Consider the following 11618-nt stretch of genomic DNA (forward strand, 5'->3'; position numbering starts at 1 on the left):
GATTTTGGGCAGCAAAACTAATTAGCAAAAAACTTGTTTAAAAGGGTGTTTGGATAGAAACCAAACCATGGTTTCAGAAGTGTTTTTACGGTTTATGAAGTAAATATGTAGAAGAATCTGCCTCATTTTACGAAAAAGTACTTTTGAAACTATAGTTTGGAGGCTGCTAAACACCCCATAAATCTCAACACAAGTACACAACTACCACCACCCCCAAAAAAAAAAGTCGCGCTCATGCCTTAGCCCGTAAAGAACCACTGAAGCAGAATGCACAAACTGTCAACGTTAAATGAACACCCGCTAGCCCATTGGCCAACTACCTTTCAACCTCACCCCAATCTTCCTATTTATCCCTGTGCTTCATCCTCCTCCCCTCTCGCACTCTCTGTCTCTCTACAGCACCTAGCTACTTTTCAGACTCACCAAGCCCACACACACACACACACGCATCATTTCAAATAAAGTTATCCTCAAACTTGCTATTTCTCTTGCCCCTTCTTCGTCTCTCTTACTCATGGAGGCTTCATGGGAGCAAAGTGTTGCATACTCCCTCAACACCATCTTCCTTCTCTTCTCTGCCTACCTCGTCTTCGTCATGCAAATCGGATTCGCCATGCTCTGTGCAGGCTCCGTCAGAGCTAAAAACGCCGTCAACATTATGCTCACTAATGTTGTAGACGCCGTCGTCGGAAGCATCTCTTTCTACTACCTCTTCGGCTTCGCATTTGCCTACGGCGACGGCCCCAGTTCCAACCCTTTCATAGGCACGGATCTCTTTGCTCTCGTTAGCATTCCAAACGGCACTTACGATTACAGTTTCTATCTTTACCAATGGGCGTTCGCCATAGCCGTAGCGGGCATCACAAGTGGTTCTATTGCTGAGAGAACCCAGTTCAGTGCTTATCTTGTATTCAGCTTTTTCCTTGCGGGCTTTGTGTACCCGGTCGTAGTCTACTGGGTCTGGTCTTCCAACGGTTGGCTCAGTACGAGTTCAAGCAATCTGTTTCTGGGCTCAGGTGCGATTGACTTCGCCGGAAGCGGAGTGGTGCATATGGTTGGCGCAGTGGCTGGCTTTTGGGGTTCACTAATACTAGAACCACGGGTCGGCCGGTTTGATGCATTTGGCAAGCCCGTGCCGCTCCGAGGCCACAATGCGAGTCTAGTGGTACTCGGCACGTTTCTTTTGTGGTTTGGATGGTTTGGATTTAATCCCGGCTCGTTTGATAAGATTTTGGTGCCGTATCCCGACGCATCCGATGAGGGTAATTGGACGTCCATTGGCCGAACGGCGGTCGTGACCACCTTAGCTGGTTCGACGGCGGGAATCATCACGTTGTTTGGCCGGCGGTTGATAATTGGTCACTGGGATGCATTTGACATTTGCAATGGATTGCTTGGCGGGTTTGTTGCTATTACCTCTGGATGCTCCGTGGTTGAGCCATGGGCTGCTATTATTTGTGGGTTTGTCTCAGCTTGGGTCTTGATTGGGCTGAACGTATTGGCACTAAAATTGAACTATGACGACCCGTTAGAGGCAGCCCAATTACATGGGGGGTGTGGGGCTTGGGGTTTAATATTCACGGGCTTGTTTGCCAAAGAGGAGTTCGTGATTCAAGTCTACGATAAAGGTGTGACTGGGGTGAGTAGACCCTATGGGCTTCTATTAGGAGGTGGATGGGCCTTGCTTGGAGCCCAAATTGTGGAATTGTTGGCTATATTGGGCTGGGTTAGTATCACCATGGGCCCTCTGTTCTATGCCTTACACATGCTTAAGCTACTCAGAATCTCAAAAGACGATGAAGTTACAGGCCTTGACATCTCAACCACACGGAGGATCTGCTTATTCTCATCACGACGAAAACGTTCCTCTATCTTACGCCGATTATATGCGCGTTAGAGATAATCAATCATGATTACGTTTCAATAACAGTTTAGCAGTCATATTTTTTCAAAGCGCTGTACTGTTAAGAAAGTTGAATTTGAATATCTTATTGTTTTGCCTTTGAACACACACAAACGTCAGCCTCTTCTATTACATTTACATCCAACTTCTTGAGTTTCACACCATAATATTTTTAGAAGGACGTAGAGATTAAGCAGATTACTACTCAAACTTGTACAGAACTTTGCTAACACTCCATTTTAAATAAAGGCAATAAGTAAGGATTGACGTAAGGCACACCTAGAGATTGTAAAGTGACTTCCTCATCTATTGCTTTTGTGTGAAACTGAAACGCAAGGATAAATCAGCTAGTTGAGGCAAATATTGTGCCCTCCCATTCTTCTGGAAGGCTGTTCCATTACATTACAATAAAATATTATCAACTTCAAGCATAAAGACGACACAAACCTGCTTGGAACCATAAGATGAAGCCACTGCTATGAACATTAAGCCGGACAATATGTACAATCAGTTACTATCTAAAATGGCATGTACGGCGAAACAGTTATGTGCAAAGTTCTTGAGGCCTGTAAATATAGCCGTTAACTCCTACAGGGTTCATAAGAGACATGCGTGGGGTCCGGATCAACAATAGGCAACTTCTCCATGTACCAAAGCAACCTCTTAAGGTTCTCTTTGAAAATCGCTCTGATATCCATAATATCACCCTCATCTATGTAATTCCAAAGGTCACATGAATTGACCCTTTTAAGATTTCCCCGGCAAAAGGGGCATGACTCGGATTTCTCACACCTGAAGGGGCAATGCAAAAGGCACACAATCATCACCGAGTCCTGTAACTCGTACAGTGTACATAGTAAAAGAATATCCAAAGCACAAATTGTTTTAAATAGCGATGTGCAGGGTGTAACAGTCTATATATTTAGAAAACCTAGTTGCTTGGTTTTATCACTAGTAGCACTTACTCTCTTATATGACATTATTTCATAGGACTAGTTGTGAAGCAGAGGATCCAAGATTACAAAAATAATGATAAAAATTTGATAAGAAATTCATAATATCGATAACATCCCTCAATTCCCATCTCAGGGAAGTGTAACATACTGACATCCTTTCTCTTTCAGATTTACATGTTATTAATGTTGAATAACAGACTGTAAAATACATATCACAGGTGGGACAACTCCAATTAGCAAACATAAAGAATGATGCCATAATATGACAGTGACACAATATGATATGAGATAGGAATCTAACACGGAGAGGGATAAGAAAGAAAGAGACAAGGAATTTTACCAATCCCTGAAGCACTTCAAACACATGCAATGGCAGCAATTAGGCAGCACAACTTTTGCCTTCACCTCCATGCAAATTCCACACTCCTCTTCTCTTTCCACGTCAAATTTTGATTGTTTTTCTTTCTTCTTATATCTAATAGCATATACTTCATTTTGTTTCTTTTCCTCCAAATCTGTGATGCCCTTCTCAAGTTGCAACAAAGCAGGAAATATAACCGCTGTATGCCAGGAAAGAGGCAAAGCAAAAGGTGTAAGTATATGTATGTTCGGTAACGATACTATAAGAAACGGAGGTAATTCCGCCCGAAAAAGAGCAAAAGGCATACAGTTGAAATACTCATTCATCTTTCACCAAAGGGAACTTACAGTTAAACTCTTTAATGCTTGCTTTCCTTTCATATATTGACATGGTGGTCTTCCCATCTCCATAGGTCTGCATTAATCCCATCATGCCACTACATTTACTAAATTATATGGAAAATGCAGTAAAACAAAATCAAATAGACAATGACAGGAAGCTTTGACAAAGACAAATGAAGCAAAGCAGATTTAATCAAAAACAGATACATTAGATAGGTGTGATCTGTGAAGGGCATATACCATATAAACTAGAACTCTCAGTAAACCCAGAGCACCAGCCAGGTGGTAATCCGCCCATTGAACAAGAAAAAGAAATAAGGTAGCACCTGGACCGTATGACAGTCTCATTTGAAAGCATGCTCCATCTTTATCTCTCGGATACCCTAATAACCTGGAAAAATAACAAGATAATGAGAAACATAGACATTAAATATAATATTCGGATGAAATAAAGTGCGCTCATCATATTTGTATTAACCTGGAAAAGAGCTCCCTACAGTTTTTATGTGTCATTAATTTGCATTACTTTTCATATTTAAATAACTTATCCCTGGAAAGACCCGTTTCAAGCTCCAGTATACCCCATGTGCAAACTTGTTACCATTTGGTTCTCGAATAAAAAACAGTGCAAGCAAATATACAGAAAATCACATTTACATATAAATAAAAAGTCATTCAAGGCTACTTTTGGCCCAAAAAACCCAGGTCGTCTCAGGCTGCAGCCTGCAATTCACAAGCGTCGGACCAAAATTTACATATTTAAAAAAAATAGGTGAACAATTCTACCGATGGGAAACAGGGAACGGGAATTAAAACAGTTCATGGTCAGGCATCGGATTTCAAACATTTTAAAGCAACATGGACACTCGGTCAAACGATTACATTTTCTGAGCTCCCTTATCAGCTGCTGAGTTCTGAAGCAAAGTAATAACCATTTACCCCGAGAAGGAGAATTCATAACAATTTGAAACAGAGAAGGACTTACAGATCATTGGCGTACTGAATATCAGCTTCCAGAGCTTTTAGAGAATCATGAAACGCTGATTTCCCCATTCCACGGGAAGTAATTTCTGCCTACTACTAAAGATATACAACGAAGAGAATGGCAGAGCCCAATGCGTCAGCAAGAGAGAGAGGGAGAGAGAGAAAGAAGAAGAAGGAGATCGTCGATTACGAAAGAATCTTTTTCCCACACTACAAGAAGAAGCACTATATAATCAACGCACTTTGAGTCCACCAACACCGGTCCCGGTTTTGCCTCCTCGATAATGAATACCAGATTACCAGGCTTGAGATTAATATTGCCCATTGACGATTTTACCCCCATAGGACAGGATTTGTTTTCCGAAGGAGGAAGAGCCGGAGATTCTCTGTGGTGGAGCCTAGTAAAGGCGCTTGAAACATGTCCAATGATTTCAGCAACCGGGCAGGATGGGATTACGTGGAAAGATATGATTGGTGACTTTTGGAGCGGAGCATGTCCGGCATGCCAAAACCGAATGGCGCGGCCCCATGTTTTGCAGTTTTACCTGACGACCAATGAAAAGACCATATTGCCCAATAACAACACCTTTGTTATGGTCTGCTCTTATCAGGACGCGGATGAATTGGATATTTTATTTTATTTGAAGGGAAGGCGACTCATCCGGCCATCCTTATCCTAAATCCTTCTTTATTTTAATGATCCGTTTGGTAGAATGTATTTTGGTGCGAAAAAAGGGAAGGGAAGAAAAATTTCCAATCATGCGCATATTTTGGTAGGCCCTGGAAAAAACGGAGAGAGAGAGAGAGAGAGAAGATCTGCAAGCAACGTTGAAAACCAGCTAACAAACAGGCAAATGTATGGAGACAGACGATTAAACAAGGAAGAAGAAGATGATCGAGTGGTAATTGTAAGGTGATCTGGGAAGATGAAGGGGACCATTTAGGAATTTCGTACCTTAAAAAATTAATTCCCATCAAGAGTGGGAGGAAGCAGGCTTCTCACGGATGAGGGAAAATGTTCAACAGCTGGAATTGGCTCCCTCTAGAAAATAGTGTGGCCGAATGTGTCTGTGAAGTTAAAAACACCTCTCCCTTTTCCCTCGTTTGATTTTTATCTTGCCAAACATCCCTTAAGTTTCTGCATCGATTTTCTTACCTTACCAACGTTGTCGGGGGAAATTCTCCCCTCAAGTTAAAAGTACCCAGTACATTGTTCGGTACTATTGCACCACCATGCCGTCCATATGTGAAATCACAATACCAAAAAATAAAGAATATTTAAATAAAATAAACTAGTTAATTTTTAATGAACATATTCATTACTCTTTTTTTCAGTATTCTTCCTTTTTTACCCTCTGTGTTTGGATTTTGTTGAAAAGAGTTTGAATGACACGGCATGGAGTTTGTAAGAATTTCACAGCTATTCAGATAAAATTTCAACACGAATAACAAGATGCGGCATACATGTCAGTTATCCTTGGATTATTCATAATAATTTTATTATTCCCTCTCGAGCCATTAATTTTACATAAACTAAGAGATTCAATTAAAATAACAAGGACAGATTTAAAACAAGTTTAATTACTTAACTAAGATTTCTTAATTCCTGATTTGGTTAACATCGTCTTATAACTGAGTATCATGAAGTACTATGAAGTGCGCCCACCAAAGCGTCTCTGCCTTTGTTGAAAGGAAGCCAAAGCTTCCACAAACTGCTCCTTTCCAAAATCAGGCCATAAAGACGGATCAAAGAACAGTTCTGCGTAAGCCAGTTGCCACAACAAGAAGTTGCTCACTCTTAGTTCTCCACTCGTTCGAATCATCAGGTCTGGGTTTGGGAACTCTGTGCAATTCGTTTCAAGTTCTTGCTCTATCAAGCTCTCGTTTATGTCTTCTGGTTCCATAGTGCCATCTTTGACCTTCTCCGCTATGGCTTTACATGCCTGCACGACGTCGTATTTGCCACTGTAGCTAACTGCCACTATCAACTGGAATACAGAGCTTTCCTTTGTGTTTTCCTCGGCATATTTTATCATTCTCTGTAGAGAATCTGGGAGTTTTGTTGTGTCTCCTATTACAGAAATTCTAATTCCTTCGCTGCAGGATACCAAAATAAGAATAACATATTTTTTTTAACCTTGATTATTTGGTTATTCATAATAAATTTACAAAGATAAAATAATTAAATAAAGATTAGTTATCGTTTTGTTTGTTTCACGTTAAATTTGTGTAATAATTAATTGATATAGAAAGGAATTAATGAAAAAGATTTTGGCTAGGTTGGCACAAGCTACCTCTTGAAAGCATCAATTTCTGTGGTTATTGTTCTTTCAAAGAGGCTCATCAAAAAATCAACCTCCACCTGCACCACAATCCAATCTCAACATCAGAAAGCCACTCCCTCCAAAACATAGTGTAGTACTTCATCCGCTTTAAAATATAAGCTAAATTTTGTTAGAAGAATTTAATTTTTTTATAAAATAAAATTTATTTTTGTCTAATCATTTAATGAATTTTTTTCAATATTATTCATATATTCTCTTTTTCTTTAATTTATTTATTATATTTTTTACTCATTCTTTTTATTAATAGACATATTTAAAAAAAATAAATATTGTTTTAAACTGATTTTAACTAAGTTCTCAATAAATCTAAACAGATAAAATTTATATTATATTTTGAACTGGATGGAGTAAGAATTATGGGTTTTTCATTCAATCAATGTTAGAGTGCTAGAGAATTTGATAAAAATATTTAAAAACAAATTTATAATTAATTTCATCATACTCATTTAAAAAGTAATGCTGGGCTTAAAACTGATATTCTCAAAAATAATGAACACTTAGGAATAATTATATATCATTTTAAATAACGTCAAATTAAGAAATTTATTGGAAAATAAAATTGAGAAATAAAAAATCGTAAAAGCCTTGACGATATTCATAACATTAGATTATCACCTAAAATGTTTAGATAAAACAACCTGATAACATCGATCAATATTCATAAACAAAATCTAAGAAATTAAAACAACACCACTACACCAGACTAACCCAGTGCAAAACATCTCGTCTAATGTTAGGCTCAAACCTCTGGCAAAAACAAAACCACCTTAGGCTCAACCCAACGTAATATCACATGTTGAGGGGGCTTGCTAACTTGTTGGGCCAATACGGGGAAGACAATCGCAAAAAGAAAAGATTAACCAGTAGGAACAGGGGCCTGTTGGGTGCTCTTCAAGACCATAGTTTGGGTAGGATATCATCTAAACAGTATTAATTTTAGAGAAATAATCTGAAACTATGGTTTGGGTCAAAATCATGGTTTTGGAGTCCAAAACCATGGTTTTAGGAGAAGTGAATCCATTCTACTTCTTACTCAAATTGGAGAGTATGATTGTGCCTGTCAGAGTAGATCTCAACAATAATATGACTTCAACATCCATCAATTAATTTTTTATAAACATATTTAATTTTATATCTTATAAATATATATACACATATTAATTATTTATTAATTATATTATCTTATGTATTATTAATTATGTTAGTAAAAAATGTATTATTAACAATTTTATTTTTTCAAATTAAAATATATCATAAAATCTATCTTTTATGTAATTATTATATTAACTTATGTCTTTTTTAATAATTTGTATATATAAAAAGTGCTTCTGATAACAACTATCCAAACAGTCTTACTTCTCAAAATCACTTTTTCACAAAATCTATTCTTTCCAAAATCTATTTTCCATAAATCATTCTCTAAACTATGATTTGGTTTCATCCAAACAACCCCCGGGTCTAACAAAAAAGACCACTCTCTCACAATTGCGAGCTAAGATTCAAATTTTTCTCGAAAGAGATTTTCACATTGAGAGAGTGTTTGGATGGAATTAAAATTACAGTTTTAAAAACACTTTTACGGTATATAAAGTAAATATGTAAATGAGTTTATCTTAATTTGTGATATCCAACACTCCCTGAGTAGCCAATAATATCTCTAGTAGCCAAAAAAAAATTTTTAAAAAATGAGAGGAAGGAAAAATAACAAAAGACGAAGTACTGAACTCACTTCACAAGTCAACTAGCAATTAACATGCCAACGACCTCCTTGGATTCTTGCACCAAACTACTGCACCCGCTTTTGGAAACCAGAAATTTGTTCTCTCCGCTATATATATATATATATATATATATATATATATATATATATTGAACATTCTCTCTGCTATATTTTTATTTTTGCCCGACCACTATAAATAATTTATTTCCCAACATTTATTATTTATATTCATACTTATCGTTTTATTATTTTACATTTAAATTAAAATAATTATAACAACCATGACTAAACATTTTAAAAAACTGAATCATATTGTTTAAATTAAAAAATAATAACTTTGACACTTTGTTAATACTCCTCCGGTCCTAATTATAAGACCCAATTGACTTATTTGAGGAGATTAAGGAAGTAAGTTAAATTGGTTATTTATAATAAATAAGTATTGTCATTCCTAAAATATCCTTGCTAATTAAGTATATTGACTAAAACTATCATTATTAGAAGGATTATCTTGGAAAAAAATGCATAAATATAAGAGATAAAATGGATTGGGTCTTATAATTAGGACCAAATAAAAAGTCAAATTGGGTCTTATAATAAGGACCGGAGGAGTATTTATTTACTAGTATCTATTACCGCGGGCTATTTTATATTGGAGAAAATTACGTACGGTTTCTTAAGCGTTTTCCAATACAATGTTACCACGTGGAATTTCTGAACACCTCATCCCTTTTTCTGGGGCCAACGACATCTCATCCTTTAATAATACAGCAACTAGCTTCACTTCCTCCGTCATAGCTATAAATTTTTTTCCTAACGAAATCACTAACATGTGCGTATACATATATTATAAAATTGAACACAATATGTTCAACGCCCATAAAAATTAAACATAATACCAGTATTTTGTAATAAGTATATATATTTTTAAATATATTTGCTAATTAAATATTATTTTATAAATATTTAATATGTATAATTATTATGATGACTATTTTTTAAAAAAATAAATATAAAAATAAAATTAATTGAGATGTTTTATTTAGAACTAAATTAAAAATAAAAATAGGAGATAGTATTATATTGACCGATTTTGATTTTTGAAGAATACCAATTCCTAGTTCTCGTCGGTCCACAGTCGAATGGATCTTCCCCCCGGGTCGATGAAATGTTTGAAATATTATTTTCATTTAAAAATTCGGAAAAAAAAAAAAAGGTCGTGCCCGTGAAGCTTGTTCCAGATAAAGAATCAAGAAGTACGGCACCATGAATAAATTCGGACACAGATAGTTGCCGACGAAAATGAATATGAACGAATGCGGAGACGGAACTAACCTTTGGACGAACCCAATTATCATAAGAAAAGGCGAAAACCGTCAGAACCTTAATCCCCCAACTACAACATAGTTCGATAATCCTCCTCAGCGACCGCACGCCGGCTTCGTGACCCGCCGACGGCATCAACCCTCGCATCTTAGCCCACCTCCCGTTTCCATCCATAATCACCGCCACGTGCTTCGGTATCAGGTCCGGTCGCAGCTCAGGCGGCAACGGCTCCGGCTCCCGCGAGAGTTTGGACCCGACGGCTCCGTCGCTTGACTCGCCCGGAACCTCGACGGCCGCTTTTTGCGAAGCGAGGGCGAGAGTGCGACTTCGAAGATTGGTAACACTGGGAAGGGAAGGGTATCGGTGTGTTTGGGAACGAGGAGAAGAAGAAAGAGTGTGAGGTTTGGGAAGAGGAGTTATATTCTCAGCTGAAATTGGAAGCCTTTGCAGGAACATGGTACTCCTGGCCGGGAATAAGAGCAAGGCTTGTGTTGGCGCCACGAAGACGTTGAAGATTGGCTTCGCTCCTGAGAGTGGGCTTTTATTTATAAAAGAATCTTGTGGCAACAAGTAATGCAAAACGGAACCAACTCGGGGTATAAATTTTCATTCTGGGAAAATTAGTGTGAAAGCCGGAGTAGTGGAATATTCGCTTATAAAAATACTACCTCCTATTCTTGATATAAGAGTTTATTTGATTTTTATTTTGATTCTAAATATAAGACCTCAATCTATTTTGTATCTCATATTTATCGATTTTTTTAAAGTCCTTGTAATAATGATAATTCTAATCAATACACTTGATTAGCAAGGATAATTCAGGAAAAATAATATCTATTTATTACAAATAATTAACATAGCTAATTTTTTTAATCTACCCACATTAGTCAACTAACTCTTATATTAAGAACCACTGGTATTACTATTTTCATTTGATTCTGTTTTGTTAGCCAAAAAAAAAATCTGTTTATATCTTTTTCCAAATCTAGTATCATAATATGCATGATGCATCATTATTATACTACGTCCAAATAAATCTAATTACACTGCAAATTGATATGCAAAAAAAATAGAATCAAATGATATGAAATTATACGGAAGTATTTAATTGTCAACTATAAGTGGATTCTCTCCACACTATAGTCTAGTAATATCAAGTCTCCTTAGACCCAAATTGTTATTGAAAAAAAAAAAAGTCATATTTTTCTGATTCTAAATATAAAAACTGTTTTGTAATATCATTTATATTACGAAATACGTTTATAATTGGTAAATAGCGTAACTTGAATAAATTTAGTTGTATTTGTGAATCAAATTACATGGACATGCACGCGCTTTAATTTGTATAAAGTCTGCTCTAATTATTTGTATTATACTATCTTTGGTCTTAATTATAAAATCTTAATTTGCCCTAAAATTCCTTTCAAATACTACTACTATGACCTACCCCCGGTCCTCAATTTAATATAAAAATTAGTTAACTAATTTAAATAGATTAAGAAAACTAATTGAGTTAGTTATTTGTAATAAATAAGTGTTGTTTTTTTTAAAATACTCTTACCAATCAAATATTACCTTCAGTCCTAAATATAAAAGCTAGTTGACTAATTTGAAGAGATTAAGAAAATAAGTTAAGTTAGTTATTTGTAACAAATATATGTTGTCTTTCCTAAAATATATTT

The 11618-nt window shown here is 36.3% G+C and overlaps 3 protein-coding genes across 3 annotated transcripts; 1 reads left to right on the forward strand and 2 right to left on the reverse strand.

Moving 5' to 3' along the window:
- The first annotated feature begins 466 nt into the window (after positions 1–466).
- LOC114753272 (ammonium transporter 1 member 3-like) lies at positions 467–2048 on the forward strand. The gene is given in 2 exon segments (XM_028941944.1): positions 467–1825; positions 1827–2048. Coding segments are annotated over 2 exon segments (1398 nt in total). The 5' UTR covers positions 467–514; the 3' UTR covers positions 1914–2048.
- A 139-nt stretch (positions 2049–2187) lies between these two features.
- LOC114753274 (E3 ubiquitin-protein ligase AIRP2-like) lies at positions 2188–4964 on the reverse strand. Its single transcript, XM_028941947.1, has 5 exons — positions 4547–4964; positions 3802–3952; positions 3568–3634; positions 3200–3419; positions 2188–2695 (listed from the first exon to the last, which is right to left on the reverse strand). The coding sequence occupies exons 1-5, from the start codon at positions 4612–4614 to the stop codon at positions 2485–2487; spliced, it is 717 nt and encodes a 238-aa protein (XP_028797780.1). The 5' UTR covers positions 4615–4964; the 3' UTR covers positions 2188–2484.
- Positions 4965–6016: 1052 nt separating this feature from the next.
- LOC114753273 (dehydrodolichyl diphosphate synthase 2-like) lies at positions 6017–10428 on the reverse strand. The gene is made up of 3 exons (XM_028941945.1): positions 9946–10428; positions 6840–6907; positions 6017–6642 (listed from the first exon to the last, which is right to left on the reverse strand). Exons 1-3 carry the CDS (start codon positions 10390–10392, stop codon positions 6195–6197), a joined length of 963 nt encoding a protein of 320 aa, XP_028797778.1. The 5' UTR covers positions 10393–10428; the 3' UTR covers positions 6017–6194.
- Between the last annotated feature and the right edge of the window lie 1190 nt (positions 10429–11618).

This window comes from Neltuma alba, unplaced genomic scaffold, assembly GCF_004799145.2.
Source record: "Neltuma alba isolate B1F8T4 unplaced genomic scaffold, ASM479914v2 tig00007827_pilon, whole genome shotgun sequence".
NCBI classification, from domain to species: Eukaryota; Viridiplantae; Streptophyta; class Magnoliopsida; order Fabales; family Fabaceae; genus Neltuma; species Neltuma alba.

Bases quoted from the DNA above. Each gene is read 5' to 3' on its own strand.
- LOC114753274 (XM_028941947.1), bottom strand. From the start codon at position 4,614: ATGGGGAAATCAGCGTTTCATGATTCTCTAAAAGCTCTGGAAGCTGAT. The intron at 3,635-3,801 runs GTATATGCCCTT...GGATTAATGCAG, and splicing joins TGAGAGTTCTAGTTTATATG to ACCTATGGAGATGGGAAGAC. The intron at 2,696-3,199 runs GTAAAATTCCTT...TTGCCCCTTCAG, and splicing joins TTGAAGTGCTTCAGGGATTG to GTGTGAGAAATCCGAGTCAT.
- LOC114753273 (XM_028941945.1), bottom strand. From the start codon at position 10,392: ATGTTCCTGCAAAGGCTTCCAATTTCAGCTGAGAATATAACTCCTCTT. The intron at 6,908-9,945 runs GTTAGTTCCGTC...ATTGTGGTGCAG, and splicing joins ATAATTGGGTTCGTCCAAAG to GTGGAGGTTGATTTTTTGAT. The intron at 6,643-6,839 runs GTAGCTTGTGCC...GGTATCCTGCAG, and splicing joins GAAATTGATGCTTTCAAGAG to CGAAGGAATTAGAATTTCTG.